The sequence below is a fragment of the Nerophis lumbriciformis genome, linkage group LG31 (assembly GCF_033978685.3).
Source record: "Nerophis lumbriciformis linkage group LG31, RoL_Nlum_v2.1, whole genome shotgun sequence".
NCBI classification, from domain to species: domain Eukaryota; kingdom Metazoa; phylum Chordata; class Actinopteri; order Syngnathiformes; family Syngnathidae; genus Nerophis; species Nerophis lumbriciformis.
The window spans coordinates 19532039-19553757 of NC_084578.2; the positions used below are offsets into that span (position 1 = coordinate 19532039).

At 37.2% G+C, this 21719-nt stretch overlaps 1 protein-coding gene across 1 annotated transcript in view; it reads left to right on the plus strand.

Moving 5' to 3' along the window:
- The first annotated feature begins 6351 nt into the window (after positions 1–6351).
- The window catches only part of wnt6b (wingless-type MMTV integration site family, member 6b), a 157321-nt gene continuing 141953 nt past the window's right edge, over positions 6352–21719 (plus strand). Inside the window, exon 1 of the mRNA XM_061926285.1 lies at positions 6352–6842. Coding sequence (XP_061782269.1) covers positions 6763–6842 — 80 coding nt within the window. The 5' untranslated portion in view covers positions 6352–6762. The remainder of the gene's footprint in view (positions 6843–21719) is intronic.

Consider the following 21719-nt stretch of genomic DNA (forward strand, 5'->3'; position numbering starts at 1 on the left):
CCTTCGAGGTCGGTAAGCACATCCAGAATAATTCCGTACATGAGGCGCACCAGGTTATAAGGCACACTGTCGAGTTTTGAGAAAATGAAAGGATTTTAAGTGTCTTATACCGTATTTTTCGGAGTATAAGTCGCACCGGAGTATAAGTCGCACCTGCCGAAAATGCATAATAAAGAAGGAAAAAAACATATATAAGTCGCACTGGAGTATAAGTCGCATTTTCTGGGGAAATGTATTTGATAAAACCCAACACCAAGAATAGACATTTGAAAGGCAATTTAAAATAAATAAAGAATAGTGAACAACAGGCTGAATAAGTGTACGTTATATGAGGCACAAATAACCAACTGAGAACGTGCCTGGTATGTTAACGTAACATATTATGATAAGAGTCATTCAAATAACTATAACATATAGAACATGCTATACGTTTACCAAACAATCTGTCACTCCTAATCGCTAAATCCCATGAAATCTTATACGTCTAGTCTCTTACGCGAATGAGCTAAATAATATTATTTGATATTTTACGGTAATGTGTTAATAATTTCACACATAAGTCGCTCCTGAGTATAAGTCGCACCCCCGGCCAAACTATGAAAAAAACTGCGACTTATAGTCCGAAAAATACGGTAGTCAGAAAAATATGGTAATTATTAAAATACTTGTAAACTAGGAAGTGAGCAGTATATTGTGTTGCTATATGTTTGTATTGCATTACCAAGAAGGGTTAGTGCCGTAGACAGAATTTGAAGAAGCACAACATTTGTGCCGTTTGAGCAATAAATAATGGAAATATTGTTACATCTTGTTTTTCCTGCTTCCTTTACTGTACCCAATAAACAAGTAAACGTTTTGATTAGACAGTTGACATGTGTGTATTAGCGCCACTGAGCGACAAATTTAAGTGGCAAAAAGGAAGTTTTTTGGTCGAAATGTGCTGAGAAGTTCCGAGCATTGGTCAAAGTTGTGAGGCCGCACACAATTTAAGGGTTTTGGTTGAATTTGCATAAATATCGATTACGATATCTTCAAATCCTGGAGGGACTACACAATACTTACAGTACAAACATTTTGTAGGATTCAACAAAAGAAAAGACTGACACATTCAATTGAATGGCAAAGACTACTTCCTGGCTCTGGCTACACATCGTAGTCTATACACTTCTGCAATATAACATCTTGAAATTGCAACTGCATGTAAAATATACTAAATAATACTTGCAAATGAGACTCATAAAAAACAAGAAATAACCACTGGCCACAGTTATTATCAGCGCACTCACTGTTAAATGTTGACTGACAAAATGAGATGTTATTTATATCATTAAAAAATGATAGTTATTACAAAAGTACCGGAAATTGGTACAGTTGATTACCAGTATTGATTCACAGGTACTGGGATTTGGTACTATATCGGTTCAAATGTAAAAGGTATCCATCCCTATCCATCCATCCATCCAATTTCCACCACTTGTCCCTTTTGGGTTGCGGGGGGTGCTGGAGCCTATCTCAGCTGCATTCGGGCGGAAGGCGGGGTACACCCTGGACAAGTCGCTACTTCATCGCAGGGCCAACACAGATAGACAGACAACATTCACACTCACATTCACACACAAGGGCTAATTTTGTGTTGCCAATCAACCTATCCCCAGGTGCATGTTTTTGGAGCTGGGAGGAAGCCGGAGTACCCGGAGGGAACCCACGCAGTCACGAGGAGAACATGCAAACTCCACACAGACAGATCCCGAACCCAGGATTGAACTCAGGACTACTCAGGACCTTCGTATTGTGAGGCACAAGCACTAACCCCTGTTCCACTGTGCTGCCCTAGTCAGAGGCAAATTTGAACTTGCTTTAAGAAACTGCTCTTATTTTCTAGAAGCAGCTTAATAAACACTCACTCACAAAACACAAATAACGAGGGTCATCAACTGTAACCAGGGGGAATCTCACACAGAGCACCATTTAAAACCGATACTCTCAAACCCAGCTGGTATGATTGTTATCATAACAACACATTCATCTTTGTTTTCTGAAGTTAAAATAAGCTTGTAAACAACGACGCCCACTGAGGAGATTAAAATGGATGCTGACATTGTTTCTAAGAACTTTACAATACTCTTCAATCAATTCTCCATTAAGCCAAGAATCTGCCTGCCCTTTTCCAAAGGGTTTCTGTCACCGTTGTGTTGGACAGATTCATGAAACAAACTATTTAAACGAAACCGTCTGGTATGTCAGGTCAGCAGCGATAGACTTGTTCCACCACTTTATAGAGGAATGTCTTGAATAACTGCTTTGCCAATCCACAGTCTTACATTTGAATTTAAGAAAAACTTAAATGTGCTTTAAATTGATTTATTTCAAGTCAGTCTGACCTTTGGATGACTCAAGGCATTTGAGAGTATGGTAAGTAAGCATTGGTAAGAGTTTTTGTTGTGGAATAGAACCCAGGCCCTAAATAAAGACGGAGCAACTGGACTTGATAGAAGCATTTAAGTCCCACCCTAAAGCTCATTTATAATCTCTAGCTTTTATATAAACCCCTGTTTGGACCGATTGACCTGCCGCTTCTCTTTTCTGATCTGTCCCCCTCTCATACCGGGTGGACACGGATCATTTCTGGACAGGTACCCGTCTGGAAGAGGCGCTGGCTGTCCCAAGTCATAACCCGGGGTGGACCACTTTTCTATGGATCAGTGGTGACGTCTCTGTGTTGTCGACTTGTCTACATGGAAGATGTTCCCCCAACGACTCATCTGCACTCAACTGGACTCTCACAATATTTATCAATGTAACAATTCAATAATTGTACCCACTAAGCATCCATTCCAGCAGGTCACCCAGGAGAGCAGTCCCCCACATCTTTGGCCCCTTCCCAAGTTTTCTTATTTTTCCCCATCCTAGTCACGTCCGTTGTGTCCTTGGGCAAGACACTTCACCCCTTGCTCCTGATGGCTGCTGGTTAGCGCTTTGCATGGCAGCTCCCGCCATCAGTGTGTGAATGTGTGTGTGAATGGGTGAATGTGGAAATACTGTCAAAGCGCTTTGAGTACCTTGAAGGTAGAAAAGCGCTATACAAGTATAACCCATTTATTATTAATTATTTATCATTTATTTATAATTTTTATATATCCATTAAAATAATCTATGTATACATATATATGACTTTTTTATTGTTATTCTACATGCAGTCGCCTTTCGGCTCCCAGGCAATTTTTTTCAGCCCAATGCGGCCCCCAAGTCACAAAGTTTGAACACCCCTGGTATATACAGAAAAGTCATTATTAGAGATGTCCGACCGATATTATCGGCCGATAAATGCTTTAAAATGTAATATTGGAAATTATCGGTATCGTTTTTTTTATTATTGGTATCAATTTCTTTTATTTTTTTATTAAATCAACATAAAAAACACAAGATACACTTACAATTAGTGCACCAACCCAAAAAACCTCCCTCCCCCAATTACACTCATTCACACAAAAGGGTTGTTTCTTTCTGTTATTAATATTCTGGTTCCTACATTATATATCAATATATATCAATACAGTCTGCAAGGGATACAGTCCGTAAGCACGCATGATTGTGCGTGCTGCTGGTCCACTAATAGTACTAACCTTTAACAGTTAATTTTACTAATTTTCATTAATTACTAGTTTATATGTAACTGTTTTTATATTGTTTTACTTTCTTTTTTATTCAAGAAAATGTTTTCAATTTATTTATGTTATTTTATTTTATAATTTTTTTTAAAACGGACCTTATCTTCACCATACCTGGTTGTCCAAATTAGGCATAATAATGTGTTAAATCCACGACTGCATATATCGGTATCGGTTGATATCGGTATCGGTAATTAAGAGTTGGACAATATCGGAATATCGGTTATCGGCAAAAAAGCCATTATCGGACATCCCTAGTCATTATATGACTCCTTCTTTTTCATTGGAGTTTAGCAGCTGACAAAACAATATTGTGTAAAATGTTGTGCACAAATAAACGCGGGAGTATGTTTTCAATAGACATCAGAGCAGGCGGAACGGAATGAGGCAAAAAGGAAAGAATTACAGTAGGCTGCTATGAATGTTCTCCTTCATCCAGGTCATTGTCATCTCAGGGCATTCAATCGATCACAACTGGACTGTTTGGTCTGTCTTGGAAGACGTTTGGCCTCTCATCCGAGTAGGCTTCATCAGTTCGTGCTTATAGACTTAGATTGGTCAGTCTAGCGGCTGGTGCCAAAACCCAAATGTTTATACTCCAAAAAAACAGGAGGGTGTACCTGGGCAAGGATGGTTTCGCCTTATTGTATGGCAGAACGATCGCTGTGGATCAACGACAACCAGTCCAAAATAGTCGGAATCCCCCACGTAAACATTCCATTCAGTTGTAAAAAAATGGCATTCTGGTCACCTTCTGTGACCAGAATGTTTCTAACTCCTGTTATTTGTTGGAGGCTAATTTGCAAAGTCTTTTAGGCATGGTTGAAAGGACAGTGCTGTATGTTGGAAACGGGTGATGCCGTAGACCACCTCCTCTGTTGAGGGATGTTTTTTCAATCTTGACATAGTTGGCTTCCCTCACTCCTCTTTCGTACCAACTGTCCTCCCTGTCCAGAATCAGCAAATTTTTGTTCTCAAAGGAGTGCTGTTCCTCCCTGAGGTTCAGGTAGACAGCTAAGTCTTGGCCTGAAGAGTTTACCCGTGTATGCTGTGCCACTCGTCGGCTTAGTAGTTGTTTTGTTTCCCCAATATATGAATGAGTGCATTCATCATTACACTGGATAGCATACATCAGACTGTTTTTGTGGGTGTGGGGTGTCCGGTCTTTAGGATGCACCAGTCTCTGTCTCAGGGTGTTGCCTGGTTTGAAGTGTACTGGGATGTTGTGTTGGTTAAAAATGATTCTGAGTTTCTCAGACAGATCTGATACATATAGAATGACAATATTTTTTACATATTTCACCTTTTTCCTCCTCATTCACTCTGTTCTTATTACTGGAACTGGATGCACAAACGACGAGCTGGGGTAACCACAGCTTTTGAGGAGTTCCCTCAAATGTCTATGCTCTTTCTCTTTGGCCTGTGGTCTGGTAGGAACATTATCAGCTCTGTGTTGTAGGGTTCTGATAACACCCAGTTTGTGTTCCAGTGGGTGGTGTGAGTCAAAACGTAGGTATTGATCGGTATATGTGGGTTTTCGGTAAACCCAGACATGGAGGCCCCTGTTTTCTCCAATGTGGACATCACAGTCCAAAAAAGGCAACTTACTGTCTTTGACATCCTCACGTGTGAACTTGATGTTTTCGTCCACTGAGTTAATGTGCTCGGTGAAGACTTGCACTTCTTGGTTTCTGATTTCCACCCATGTTGTCATCCACATATCTGTACCAATGTCTTGGTGCTGTTCCCTTAAAATAGCTCTTGTTCTACTTACAGTAGGAGTCTGCAGGCAGCAAAGAAGAAGAGGCTGGCCGACAGAAAATACTACGTTTTCCACGAAACGTCAATCTGTGATGTCACAAATGGCCCACTTTGGCCCCAAAATGTAATTTCAGTTCTTATTTGCAAATCATTGTATTCCGTTTACATTTACATCTAACACAATTTCCCAACTCATATGGAAACAGGGTTTGTATTTATAAATTGTATTTGTATATATTTTCAAATCTCAAAAATATATTTACAAATACGCGTTTATTTATCCAAAATGATTTATTCATTTGTATATCACATTTTTATTTGTATATTTATTAATATATGCATATGTATGCATATCATATATATATATATATATATATATATATATATATATATATATATATATATATATATATATATATATATATATATATATATATATATATATATATATATATATACATATGTATATATAAGTTGATGTGAGACAATTCTACTTCCACAGTTTTCCGCACACCTGCGATGACGTCAAATGACCATAAACAGAAAGTGACATTAGCTCTTGTTTATGCTTGTGTGTGTTTTGGCCTTTTTTCCGCCCCAGGGCCAGATCTTCAGACCTTCAACTAATTGCAGCTCTCTCTCTCTCTCTCTCTCTCTCTCTCTCTCTCTCTCTCTCTCTCTCTCTCTCTCTCTCTCTCTCTCTCTCTCTCTCTCTCTCTCTCTCTCTCTCTCTCTCTGTAAGGATTTCAGCTCGCCTGGAGCGACGTCACACCAAGGTGCAAGAAGAAGAGGAGCGCATTTTTCCTCCCTTCATCATCCAAAGACAACATACTGACACACACACACACACACACACACACACACACACCTACACACACACACACACACACCTACACACACACACACACACTGTGGTCCTCACGCCTTACTCTCCTTCTGCCGCCTTTTCAGTCCTTTCAAAAGCGCCAAAAACCGTCAACGAGACCACCACGCGTCTGCCTCACCCTGCACTTCATTTTAAGTTTCACACTTTTTTTATTTTATTTTATTTTTTTGGATTCCGCTTGACAGCGTCCCGCAGAAGCTCTGCCGAGGACATCGATGCAGGTTTGTGCGTAGAGGGACAGCGGCGACGCACAATGAGGAGGTTATTAACCACACCTTTGCACCTCTCCTCCGGCACCTCTTGACTGTCTTTGCGGCGCATTAAGATGCGTTGGAGAGGAGTCGGATGATGAACTTTTTACTGCGTCCTGGAAACTTTTCCCACCCAAGTTGCGTGTATTGGAGGATTCTCCCAAATTGATCGTGTCTAAAATTAACTGGAAGATTCATGATGGTTCGTCTGTCTCGGATCCAACTGGCTCTCTTCTTTATCTTGCTCTGCCCCGTCAAGATTATCGGACTTTGGTGGTAAGTCTTTTTTTTATTTTGTATTTCCCACTTTTGTATTATGCTAATAATAATAATAATAATAATAATAGATTTTATTTGTAAAAAACACTTTACATTGAGTAAACAACCTCAAAGTGCTACAGTGTATTAAAAAAATTAAAATAAAAAGATAATAAAAAATAAATAAAAATAAAAACTAGAACAGCCAAATAGCTAAAACTAGTATGCATGTATCTAAAACAAAAATGCTTTTTTAAAAAGAAGGGTTTTTAAGCCTTTTTTAAAAGCATCCACAGTCTGTGGTGCCCTCAGGTGGTCAGGGAGAGCGTTCCACAGACTGGGAGCGGCCTAGCAGAAAGTCCGGTTATGTTAACATAATAGAGCTTTATTTTGCGCACATGGCAATTTTTGTGCTCGCATAGACCGATCCAATTTTTTTTGCATTATCGATATACCAGCCATAGGCGCCGATCTACATTTCTGCCAGTGGGTAATACACACACACCAATATTGGCCAAGAGGTGAAAAAAATTGACTTCATTTTATTATTTTTCAATATGAATGAATTAGTGTTGTCCCGATACCAATATTTTGGTACCGGTACCGGACCCCCGACTTAAACAAGTTGAAAAATGTATTCGGGTGTTACCATTTAGTGGTCAATTGTACGGAATATTTTACTGTGCAATCTACTAATAAAAGTCTCAATCAATCAAAAAAAACAAACAAAAGTATTTCGGGACTTTTCTGTACTTTTCTAAGTAAAGGGGACCACAAAAAATGTCATTATTGGCTTTATTTTACCCAAAAAAATCTTACGATACTTTAAACATATGTTTCTTATTGCAGTTAAGTCCTTAAATAAAATAGTGGACATACAAGACAACTTGTCTTTTAGTAGTAAGTAAACAAACAAAGTGAAGTGAATTATATTTATATAGCGCTTTTCTCTAGTGACTCAAAGCACTGCGTCCTGGAAACTTTTCCCACCCAAGTTGTGTGTGTTTGAGGATTCTCCCAAATTGATCGTGTCTGATATTAACTGGTCTGTCTCGGATCCAACTGGCTCTCTTCTTTATCTTGCTCTGCCCGGTCAAGATTATCGGACTTTGGTGGTAAGTCTTTTTTTTAATTTTTATTTCCCACTTTTGTCTTATGCTAATAATAATATGATAATATTAATAATAGATTTTATTTGTAAAAAGCACTTTACATTGAGTAAACAACCTCAAAGTGCTACAGTGTATTAAAAAAAAAAAAAATATATATATATAATAAAGAATAAATTAAAATAAAAACTAGAACAGCCAAATAGCTAAAACTAGTATGCATATATCTAAAAAAAAGGCATTTAAAAAAAAGAAAAGAAAAGGTTTTAAGCTTTTTTTAAAAGCATCCACAGTCTGTGGTGCCCTCAGGTGGTCAGGGAGAGCGTTCCACAGACTGGGAGCGGCCTAGCAAAAAGCCCGGTTATGTTAATATATTAGAGCTTTATTTTGCGCTCGTGGCGATTTTTGTGCTCGCATAGACCGATCCAATTTTTTTGCATTATCGATATACCAGCCATAGGCGCCGATCTACATTTCTGCCGGTGGGTAATACACACACACCAATATTGGCCAAGACGTGAAAAAAATAGACTTTATTTTTATTATTTTTTTAAATCGTCTGCAACAAAACAATATGAATGAATTAGTGTTATTTTGGTACCGGTACCGGACTCCTGACTTAAACAAGTTGAAAAACTTATTCGGGTGTTACCATTTAGTGGTCAATTGTACAGAATATGTACTGTACTGTGCAATCTACTAATAAAAGTCTCAATCAATCAAAAAAAAAAAAAAAAAGTATTTCCGGACTTTTCTGTACTTTTCTAAATAAAGGGGACCACAAAAAATGTAATTATTGGCTTTATTTTACCAAAACAAAATCTTACGATACATTAAACGTATGTTTCTTATTGCAGTTAAGTCCTTAAATAAAATAGTGGACATACAAGACAACTTGTCTTTTAGTAGTAAGTAAACAAACAAAGTGAAGTGAATTATATTTATATAGCGCTTTTCTCTAGTGACTCAAAGCACTGCGTCCTGGAAACTTTTCCCACCCAAGTTGTGTGTGTTTGAGGATTCTCCCAAATTGATCGTGTCTGATATTAACTGGTCTGTCTCGGATCCAACTGGCTCTCTTCTTTATCTTGCTCTGCCCGGTCAAGATTATCGGACTTTGGTGGTAAGTCTTTTTTTAAATTTTTATTTCCCACTTTTGTCTTATGCTAATAATAATAATAATAATAATAATAATATTAATAATAGATTTTATTTGTAAAAAGCACTTTACATTGAGTAAACAACCTCAAAGTGCTACAGTGTATTAAAAAAATAAATAAAATAAAAATATAATAAAAAACAAATAAAAATAAGAACTAGAACAGCCAAATAACTAAAACTAGTATGCATACATCTAAAAAAGGCTTTTTTTAAAAGAAGGGTTTTGAAGCCTTTTTTAAAAGCATCCACAGTCTGTGGTGCCCTCAGGTGGTCAGGGAGAGCGTTCCACAGACTGGGAGCGGCGGAGCAGAAAGCCCGGTTATGTTAACATAATAGAGCTTTATTTTGCGCACATGGCGATTTTTGTGCTCGCATAGACCGGTCCAATTTTTTTGCATTATCGATATACCAGCCATAGGCGCCGATCTACATTTCTGCCAGTGGGTAATACACACACACCAATATTGGCCCAGATGTGAAAAAAATGGACTTTATTTTTTAAATTGTCTGCAACAAAACAATATGAATGAATTAGTGTACCGGTACCAAAAGTATTTCGGTACTTTTCGGTACATTTCTAAATAAAGGCGACCACAAAAAATGTCATTATTGGCTTTATTTTAACAAAAAAAATCTTACAATACATTAACATATGTTTCTTATTGCAGTTAAGTCCTTAAATAAAATAGTGAACATACAAGACAACTTGTCTTTTAGTAGTAAGTAAACAAACAAAGGCTCCTAATTTAGTCTGCTGACAAATGCAGTAACATATTGTGTCATTTTCCATTCTATTATTGTGTCAACATTATTAAGGACAAGTTGTAGAAAATGAATTATTAACCTACTTGTTCATTTACTGTTACTATCTGGTTATTTTATGTTTCAACATGCTCTATCTCCACTTCGGTGTAATTACTTATTCTTTTGTTGTCTGGTACTTTACATTAGTTTTGGATGATACCACAAATTTGGGTATCAATCCGATACCAAGTAGTTACAGGATCATACATACTTATTCAAAGTCCTCATGTGTCCAGGGACGTATTTCCCGAGTTTATAAACATAACATAAATAAAAAGATTTTGTGATGTTAAAAAATATCGATGTAATCATAGTAGCATCGACTAGATACGCTATTGCAGGTGGTATCATTACAGTGGATGTTAGGTATAGATCCATCAATGGCGTTGCGGTAGTGTTTATGTTGTGTTGCGGTGCAAATATTCTTTCAACATGTGGTTGTCGTTGTTGTTTAGTGTGGTTTCCCTATATGGCACATGTTTATGACAGTGTTTGCATTGTTCATACTGCCACCCTTAGTGTGACATGTATGGCTGTTGACTAAGTATGACCTTCATTTGCTCGTTAGCAGTGTGTTCAAAGTCAAGATGATTATGTCATTAGTTCACTATCGGGCACAACGCAATCTTGGTTAGGCTTTGTTTACTATAGACAATATGATTTATTATATATTTATTATGTAAAACGGACCAGACTCACCACAAAATTAATAACAACAAAATAGATTTTTCAGAAATTATTTTAAAGATTGAAAGTTGCCATCAATCCCACGTGGGCGCTCGGGCCCTGAAGCACCCATGGGATCGGCGCCTATATCAGCTATATTGGTATCAGATCGACACTAGCAGTATGAGCGGGGACACATATCTCTTTTTTGTTGTGTTGTTGAAATATATTGTTACTTTTCAATTGTTGCAGGTAAAACTGAAAAAAAAAGTTAATTGCAGCAATTAGATTTTCAAGATGAAACTAATATATGACATAAGCTCATAACATTGTTATTATTATGGCTTAGCGCAGGGGTGTCAATCTCATTTTAGATGGGGAAAAAATCTACTCTCAAGTGGGCCAGACTGTTAAAATCACGGAACAATAACTAAAAAATAAAGACAACTTCAGATTGTTTTCTCTGTTTAAAAATAGAACAAGCACATTCTGAAATTGTACAAATCATAATGTTGTTGTTTTTTTTTTACAATTACATTAACAGGATTCTACCTTTATTTATCGTTATTTATATTTTCTGAATAAATTATATGATAACGTTCATCAGTCAACTCATTGGCGTTAATTTTCAATCTATCAAGATAAAAAAAATAATGTCAAAATCAAATTATTGTATGTTATATATGTAGTTTTTCATTTTCTTCGACTGATGTACTCACATCATGTGGTACATTTTGTACATATGTAGCATCATCTACAAAGATACAAATAATTGGTATATCCAGAGAACACATTTAGAACAGCTGTTTCTTTCATTAAAAAATTTCAGGTATATTTTTATACTTAACAAACACGGGCCGGAGAAAACCTGTGTGTGGGCCTGAACCGGCCCCCGGGCCGTAGGTTTGACACAGCTGGCTTAGAGTTGATAAAAATCGTAGAAATTTTGGGGTTTTCAAAAATGGTCAAAGTTGTAACAAATAAAGACGTGACATATTTCACTTTGTATGTAATGAGTTTATATGACATATTTTCACATTTTAAAAATGCAGTAATGAATGTACTTCTGCACAGTATTCTAATTGTATTAGTTCCACCTGTATATTGTTTAGAAACTCAGCCACTGGAGGGATTTCACATTAGTTTTTACTCATTTTACATTTATTTTATTATTTATTTTGCACTACAAACATTATTTCGTTCAAGCATATTGCAAGGGAATAGGGGAATTATTTTATAATAAAGGGATTTGAGAGTAGTTTTTACTTATTTTAGTTTTAATTTACTATTTATTTTGCACTATCATTTTCATTTTGCTCAAGGGACTAGGGAGACACTTTTATTATTTTATCTTATTTTAATATGTTGCATAAGGGATTTGAGTGTTGTTTTGTACTTATTTTACTTTTATTCTATTATTTATTTTGCACTACGGACTTTATTTTACTCGAACATAATAAAGGGAAAAGGGGAATCATTTAATTATTTTATGTTAAATAAACCACGCAAGGGTTTTGAGAGTAGTTTAGAATTATTTTACTTTTATTTTATTATTTATTTTGCACTAAATACATTCTTTTGTTCAAATACAATACAAGGGAATAGGGGATTTTTTTTTAATTATATTAAATAAGCCACGTGAGGGATTTGAGAGTAGTTTTTACTTATTACACTTTTAATTTATTATTTATTTTGCACTATCAATTTCATTTCGCTCAAACATAACACAAGGGAATAGGGGGAACCTTTTATTATTTTACCTTATTTTAGTATGTTACAAGAGGGATTTGAGAGTTGTTTTGTACTTATTTTACTTTTATTCTATTATTTATTTTGCACTACGGACTTTATTTTACTCAAACATAACAAAGGAGAATAGGAGAATCATTTAATTATTTTGTATAAAATAAGCCACGCAAGGGTTTTGAGAGTAGTTTTGAATTATATTACATGTATTTTTGATTTTATTTTGCACTACATACATTATTTTGTTCAAACATAATGCAAGAGAGGTGTTTTTATATTAAATAAGCCACGTCAGGGATTTGAGAGTAGCTTTTACCTATTTTACTTTTAATTTGTTAATTTTTTGCACTATTGATTTCATTTTGCTCAAACATAATACAAGGGAATAGTTATAAACATTTATTATTTTATCTTCTTTTAGTAAGTTACAAGAGGGATTTGAGAGTTGTTTTGTACTTATTTTACTTTTATTATATTATTTATTTTACACTACAGACTTTATTTTACCCAAACATATTAAAGGGAATAGGGGAACCATTTCGTTATTTTGTAATAAATAAGCCATGCAAGGGTTTTGAGAGTAGTTTTGACTTACTTTACTTTTACTTTATTATTTATTTGTTACTACAGACTTCATTTTGCTTGAACATAACACAATATAATAGTGAAATCATTTAATTATTTGCTAATACATAAGCCACATGAGAGGTTTTAGAGTCATTTTTACTTATTTTACTTCTATTTTATTATCTATTTTGCACTTCAGACTTATTTTTGTTTTAAGTTGAACATAATAAAAGGGAATAGACAAATAATTGCTTTATTTAGATATATTTAAGAGGGATTTGACATTAGTTTTTACAAATTTTACTTTTATTTATCATTCATTTTACACTACAGGCTTTTTTTTTTGCACAAACATATCAAAAGGGAATACGGGAATTATTTAATTGGGTTAGTTTCATAAGCCACAAGGGATTTAAGAGTAACTTTGAGTTATTTTACTTTTTTTTTTTTTTTTTACTACCGTATTTTTCGGAGTATAAGTCGCACCGGAGTATAAGTCGCACCTGCCGAAAATGCATAATACAAAAGGAAAAAAACATATATAAGTCGCACTGGAGCCCGGCCAAACTATGAAAAAAACTGCGACTTATAGTCCGAAAAATACGGTATTTATTTTCCACTACAGCCTTCTTTACCCAAATATCAAAAAGTGGACATGAGAATACGTTTATTATTTTGTTGAAATGATCACATTCTGCACACATGCATGTGTTAATGCAAAATGTTGTTGGTTTCTTGAAGTCTTTTACCTGTGTTGTATTCCGCTTATAATCAGGATCCACAAATTAAAGACCAAAATCCAAATAAGACTACTTGTATATTGATGATACTGGTATGGGATCACACCCAAAATATAGTTACACACTGCCTATCCTGGTTCAAATACTTTAAACATTTTCAAGGTATTTTTGAATGATTTTTTAGATTTTTCCTTCAATTTATCGACCACGATTATTATTAAAATAAGACACTTGGCAAATATTTTAGACAAACAGAACATTTATTACATAGAATCGTATGAGCACAAATGTGTGTGGAGGATAAGCATTGGGAGAAAAACGCCTGCATAATAGCCTGCAGTTGTGTGTGTGTGTGTGTGTGTGTGTGTGTGTTTGACTGTGTTTGGGGGTCAGCGTTAGGAATTTCAGGTGGCCCTTCAGGGCGCGGTGGATATGTCATCATAAAACAATCCATACAGGCTCAGCTCCACAAGGTGTGTGACAGGCAGACAGACCCTGCAGATATCCCGATAGTACATTTTCTGTCCATCTGTTTGTCCTGCCTTGCTCGTCCTGTGTGTAGTTATCTTCACTTCTAGCTCACACTCACACACACACTTACACACAATCTTTGGGATATGTTTCCAGCTAAATCCTCCCACTGTCCACAGCTCGGTCAAGGTCAATGTGGGATGCGGTGTCAAAAGCGTGTGTAAGTCCACTCTTTGCATGGCTGGCACTGCGTTCTGTCCTGTCATGAGTGATAGCGAGCGCGTACTCCTTAGAACGATTTTGCTATAATAATATTGGAACGTGATGAGAACATGGTGCAAGGAACTGACTGGGAAAGTCACAACAAAGTTGATCAGAGAGTTGTCTGCTCAAAATGTGGTCTGTTGTATTTGCAGATAGGGCAGATTTAGGAAAGCAAGCTAGTGGTCTGCATATTTAGACTTTTTCTGCCTTCACTACTAATCAGTGTTGGGTTAGTTACTGAAAACCAGTAACTAGTTACAGTTACTAGTTACTTTCTTTCAAACTCAGTTACTTACACCAATAAGTAATGTATTACTGTGAAAAGTAACTATTTAGTTACTTGTATTTATTTTTTTATTTTTTTTAAGGCCCCCTTTAATGCCCTTTTAGCCTTAATTTCAGTACTGTTATTGCACTGGAGAATAATACAATATGTTGATCAACTTGACATGCATTTGCATCACTGAACTCTGCTAAGCAATGTGGTCTACATACTACACACAAAGACAAAGATATGTTTCAAAGGGCCAATTTGTTTCAGGCCAGAACAAATTGACAAAACTATTCTAAATAGCTGCAACATAACATACACAAGTAACAAACAGCATAAAAACAACATAGCTGTAAACCAAGGAAGGCACACACTACATACACAAAGCCCAACCAGGCGTTTTTTTTTCTCTCAAGGAATTCTGAAATAAAATAATGTCTGAAGCCCAGAACACTCTCGTCTACACATTTGTCCAGTTTTAGTTTAGAGATAAGGAAAGATTGGCCTGGCCCACTAGCATCCCTCTTTATGTTTGTGAACTTTATAGTCAATACATTTAGAGTGATAGATAGATAGATAGATAGATGGATAGATAGATAGATAGATAGATAGATAGATAGATAGATAGATAGATAGTACTTTATTGATTCCTTCAGGAGAGTTACCTCAGGAAAATTAAAATTCCAGCAGCGTACATAATTGAGATCGAATTTAAAAAGTAAAAAGTAAATAATGGGGGTATAAATGGAAACAAAATAGAAAAATATTACAATAAGAATAAAAATAAAACGCAACAATGAGAATAAAAAATATAACAGTAAAATAAGAATATAACAAGAGAAACTAGACAGTAGTGACCATGTTATGAAAAAGTATTGCACTGTTATTGTTTTGCATCCCCTGTCATCCAAGCACCCCCCCCCCCCCTCACCCCCAGAGAGGAGTTGTACAGTCTAAAGGAGTTTTTGAGTCTATTAGTCCTGCACTTGGAATGAAGCAGTCTAGCACTGAACAGGCTCCTCTGGCTACTGATAACGGTATGCAGAGGGTGACTGGCATCATCCAGGATGCTCACTAGTTTTTCCACAGTCCTCTTCTCTGCCACCGTCACCAGTGAGTCAAGTTTTATTCCGATCGTAGAACCGGCCCGCCTGATCAGTTTCTCCAAACACTCTAGAAGTCTAGAATGAAAGAGTATACCTGTATAAGAGAATTTACAGAGTGTGTGTACCTTCAGTGCTGCAATGGCTCTATCAATGTTGTCCTGGCTAGCAGTGCCTCGTTAAAATCCAGCCTCTGTTGCTTAGGAGGTGAAGTGTGTCTGTCTTTACTAGCTTCGTAGAAGCATGTTGCTTTTGTAGCTGTTTCAGCAGATTTGAATTGCTAGGATAGGATCTCTGATCCAAGACACAGCTTACATTTAACTAAAGTGTTCTTTTCTTTGTGGTCAACAAAAAAAAGTAGTGAGAATATCTCCATGTTAAGAAACTCGGCTTCGGGCTTCGCCATATCTTGTTAGTAAACACAGACACGCCCCCTCCCACAAACACACATACACACACAGAGCGCGCCTCTTCCTTGTCGCCTCATCTCCATCGCCTCTTTTGCAGCTCTCCAATAAAACACACTCAGATCTTCTCAGTTTTTAGCCGATACTACATAAAAAATAACGTAAAATAACGCAGTAACGCATCATGTAGTAACGGTAACTGAGTTACTGAATATAAAAAATAACGCGTGAGATAACTATTTACCGCCGAAAGTAACGGCGTTACACTAACGCGTTGTAACGCGTAAGTCCCAACACTGCTAATAATGCAGTTTTGCTTATATTTTCTGGCTTCTGTCATGAAGATGAGGTGTATTTTCAGAAATATACACTATATATTGCAAGCATTTGTATTTTCATTTTTAAACCTTATGCTTCCCAAGACAGAAAACTTGTTTCTAGCTTTTATTTTTTAAATGTATATTAGAGTGTAGTCTGTGCACACCTGGAGGTAAGAAAGACTGAAACAATAACAGATTTGACAAACTGCACCCGTGGATTTGTCCTAACCAAATATGACGTCACTACTATGGTAGAGTTTACAGTAGATCACACCCATGCGGTAAGAAGGGGATTCACATGGCCCCATTTTTTTACCTGACACATGAAACGTGACAAATTGGAGGGTGCACTATCCACTTAAGCCGCCAGATGGTAGTACTGTTAAATATCTTAAAGTGTGTTTTGTGACAATTACAACTTTGTACCCAGTGTCAGTCGCTACGGAGAGTGGCGCTTTCCATAATTTTCAGCAGACTGCATTGCAAAATGATTACCCCCCTAGGAATGGTGCCATGTGAATTCCTTCCCTACTGTAAATTAGTGAAGCTTATGTCGTGATTAACATTTTAACTGATACTAGTACCAAATTGGTACTTTTAAAACAATGTACTTAAAACATTTGAATACATGCATTTTTTTGTAGAAAAAAATAAATGCATTTTCTTTTTATGGAATTGTATGACATTCAAGTGGACCTGACTGGTAATTGAAATATTTACGTGATATAAATGATTAAAGTAAGTAATACAATAATAAATAAGAATCAAAATCTGCAACACATTGTTATGATTATTGAAGCAATATAGACTGAAGACAACATGCAAAAACGACTTATGTCAGTTGTAATGTTTGATGCTCAAAATTCCGGGTTTTCCTGACAGCAACCTCGCTTGAGGAAGGGTTGTGCTGTTTTTGTGGTTTCGGCTACTGGCTAGGCTACAGTAGGGAAGGGATTCATATGGCCCTAATCCTGGGTGGATCTTGCGTGAGAGGGGGTAAGTCAATAATCTTTCAATGCAGTCTGCTGAAAATTATGGAAAGCGCCACTCTACATAGCAACTGACGCTGCGGTCAAAGTTGGAATTGCCACAAATTACATTTGAAGGTATTCAAAATACCACTGCCGTCTGGCGACCAAAGTGGATTGCGCAACCCCCCAATTCATCATGTTTCACGTGTCAGGTAAATTGTAAGTTTAGCATTAAAGAAAAAAGATCGTCAGACTGTGTGCTTCTGTCAGGGCCGCCATGTTACTAACAAGCACTTGTTGCAGGTGGGCTGCATTCATTTAGCACTGGAATACCACACTGCTAGCGTTTTCGGTGTGGTTACCAGGTTTGATGTCTTTTTTTTTTTCTTAAGGAGTGTTTGCAGGGCATTTGGTTCTGGTCTGGTGACCTTAAGGGCAGTTTGGAATGTCCTACCTGGTCGGAGCGCTTGATTTGTTCACCATAACCCGCCTACAGCACAGTATGTGTGATCTTCCCGCATTGGAGTGTTTTAAATATTTTCATCAATTATGTGAGCTTTTTAAAAAAAAATCGTATTATCGGTGTAATGTCATGATTCCTATTATCGACCGAATAAATATTGATGTTTATTATTGAATAATCTCTTCTCCTAAACCACAATCACAGCCCTATTTTTCTTTTATTTTGAGCCAGTTACACACAGCAGCTTTAAAGGCCTACTGAAATGTGTTTTTCTTATTTAAACGGGGATAGCAGGTCCATTCTATGTGTCATACTTGATCATTTCGCGATATTGCCATATTTTTGCTGAAAGGATTTAGTAGAGAACATCGACGATAAAGTTTGCAACTTTTGGTCGCTGATAAAAAAGCCTTGCCTGTACCGGAAGTAGCAGACGATATGCGCGTGACGTCACAGGTTGTGGAGCTCCTCACATCTGCACATTGTTTACAATCATGGCCACCAGCAGCGAGAGCGATTCGGACCGAGAAAGCGACGATTTCCCCATTAATTTGAGCGAGGATGAAAGATTCGTGGATGAGGAAATTGAGAGTGAAGGACTAGAGGGCAGTGGGAGCGATTCAGATAGGGAAGATGCTGTGAGAGGCGGGTGGGACCTGATATTCAGCTGGGAATGACTAAAACAGTAAATAAACACAAGACATATATATACTCTTTTAGCCACAACACAACCAGGCTTATATTTAATATGCCACAAATTAATCCCGCATAACAAACACCTCCCCCCTCCCGTCCATATAACCCGCCAATACAACTCAAACACCTGCACAACACACTCAATCCCACAGCCCAAAGTACCGTTGACCTCCCCAAAGTTCATACAGCACATATATTTCCCCAAAGTCCCCAAAGTTACGTACGTGACATGCACATAGCGGCACGCACGAACGGGCAAGCGATCAAATGTTTGGAAGCCGCAGCTGCATGCGTACTCACGGTACCGCGTCTGCGTATCCAACGCAAAGTCCTCCTGGTAAGAGTCTCTGTTGTCCCAGTTCTCCACAGGCCAAAGGTAAAGCTTGACTGTCATCTTTCGGGAATGTAAACAATGAAACACCGGCTGTGTTATCCGGCACAACAGTCAGGGGGTGCATTCTACGGCGGGGGTGCGTTATCCAGCACAACACCTGCCGCAATACACCGCTTCCCACCTACAGCTTTCTTCTTTGCTGTCTCCATTGTTCATTGAACAAATTGCAAAAGATTCACCAACACAGATGTCCAGAATACTGTGGAATTTTGCGATGAAAACAGACGACTTAATAGCTGGCCACCATGCTGTCCTAAAATGTCCTCTACAATCAGTGACGTCACGTGCAGGCGTCATCATACCAAGACGTTTTCAGCAGGATATTTCGCGCAAAATTTAAAATTGCACTTTAGTAAGCTACCCCCCGCCGTATTGGCATGTGTTGCAATGTTAAGATTTCATCATTGATATATAAACTATCAGACTGCGTGGTCGGTAGTAGTGGGTTTCAGTAGGCCTTTAAGGTGACAACAATGCTCTGCTATTTAAAACCTGCTGCCATTGAAAGATACCTTTTGATAGTAGTCTACTCTCCTCAAGATGTTGAATGTGCCAGTCTTGTCACTTGTTGAGCCCTAGGAAGTGTTGTCCTATAAGTATTTCATGCTTATTAATATATCAATTGTTTAAGTGGAATGGACTTCTTAGTTTGTCATATTTGGAGGTGTTTGAAATAGCGATATACGATCGCTAATGTATGACAGATTGTCAATTAGCATCAAAATAGCCCATTTAGTTGAATATATTTTGATTATGTTGAATGTCAGATAAAATATTTTGTATCTTGTGTGAGTTATAATTAAAGGGGATTTATGATGATTTTAATGTACATTTAAAACACTTCCTTGTGGTCCAAAAAATACATATATGATATGCTTTGGTGTAAATATTGTGCACATTTTTCTCCACAGTCATAATTTTTTTAAGTCTGTCTGCAAAATGTTTGACTGTGGAGGTGTTCCTAGATTGCAAATGAAACCATGTCCCACCCTCTCCTAAAATAATGTAATTTATCCTTTCAAATGTACACTGTGTAAATATATATCTTGAAGCTGTCACCGCTATTTTTTTTTCCAGACACAGTTGAAAATATACTTCATAAACATTGTTTAGATTCACCCGGTCACAACATTAGGTCCACCTTCAACCTCTCCGATCAGTTCAGAGCTGCCTTAAAAAAGCGTGTACGTCACTGCATGTCGCACGTCGGTGTTATTATGCGCATGCGATGATTAAATGAAAATAATACTTTATAATACTTTTTATTGTGTTTCCTCATAGCTCTTCCACCTCCCTGCAAAACCCCGCGAACAGAGTGCTGTTTTTTCTGAAAGTGAACTGCAGTATTTATTGAGAAACTCTTATCTTTCCGCTACTAGGCTGGGGGTCAGCAACCCGTGGCTCTTTAGTGCCGCCCGAGTGGCTCCCTGGAGCATTTTAAAAAAAAAAGGATTTGAAATGGAAAAAGATGGGGGGAAAATACAAACAAACGCAACAGTTTGTTAACATGTAAAATCTTCCACTCCTTCTTTGTGTCATTTTGTCCACCAAACGTTTTATGCTGTGCTTGAATGCACAAAGGTGCGCTTTGTTGATGTTATTGACTTGTTGGAGCGCTAATCAGGCATGTTTGGTCAGTGCACGACTGCAAGCTTATCAATACTAACATGCTATTTAGGCTAGCTGTATGTACATATTGCATCATTATGCCTCATTTGTAGGTATATTTGAGCTCATTTATTATCCTTTACTTTGATCCTCTTTGTCTATCAGTTTTTATGCTACCTGCTACACATTGTAATGGGACTGTCTGTGAACACAGAATATTTTTATTCATTATAGCTCTTCACAGAAAATGGCATCTTAATATGGCTTCTCAACACACCATTGGCCTCATGTAAATAAATCAAAATCCATAAAAAACAGCCTATGCAAGAGAAATCTCAGATGTATTAAAGTGTTCGCACGCACAAATCCGAACACATTTCTTTGTTACATCGCAATCAACCTTATAACCCTTATAAATGCGCAAATTATATCGAAAGTAGCCATGTTCCTGAGCCCTGCCCAATCAAGATTCAGTAGCAGGTGCTCTTTTTTTGCAATTCCAACAAACGACAGAATTTGCTGCAGTGCTGCACCCCGTTTGAAAAGAAAGATAAATAAAACTTTAGAAGAAGTGGGTGACCCTGATTACTCCTAATATAAATATAATTTGAACAAAATGTGTTCACACTGTAGCCTGCTTACAGCCAGATTTGTTTAATGTGAACATTATATAATATTTGGTTTGCAATCTTTTGAATTTGAACATGCCAGCATATCAAAAAGAATACAAAATACTTTGACTCATGTTTGATTACTCAATTTATTATTACAACCCAGGAGAGCTTCTTGCGGGAGCAGCCGTACGTGACACAAAGGCGGGTCATTCCTCCTGTGCCATTGTGCCGCCACTCCGGCGGCTGCTGTTCGCTTGACTGGCCAAGCCTGAGTCACAGGACCACATCGTAACAAAAATAGGTGGCAAAATGATCGCCTAGATAAATTAATAACAAATATTAATATGAATACGAAGCATTAAATGCATTGTCGCAAAAGTGAATTTTGGGTCCTTGCCTTTATCTTTTTTACCTTATTGCGGGGGTCACCAACCCGCAGCCACATGCGGCTCTTGAGCGGCGCCCTGGTGGCTCCATGGAGCTTTTTCAAAAATGTATGTAAATGGAAAAAAAAATGGGG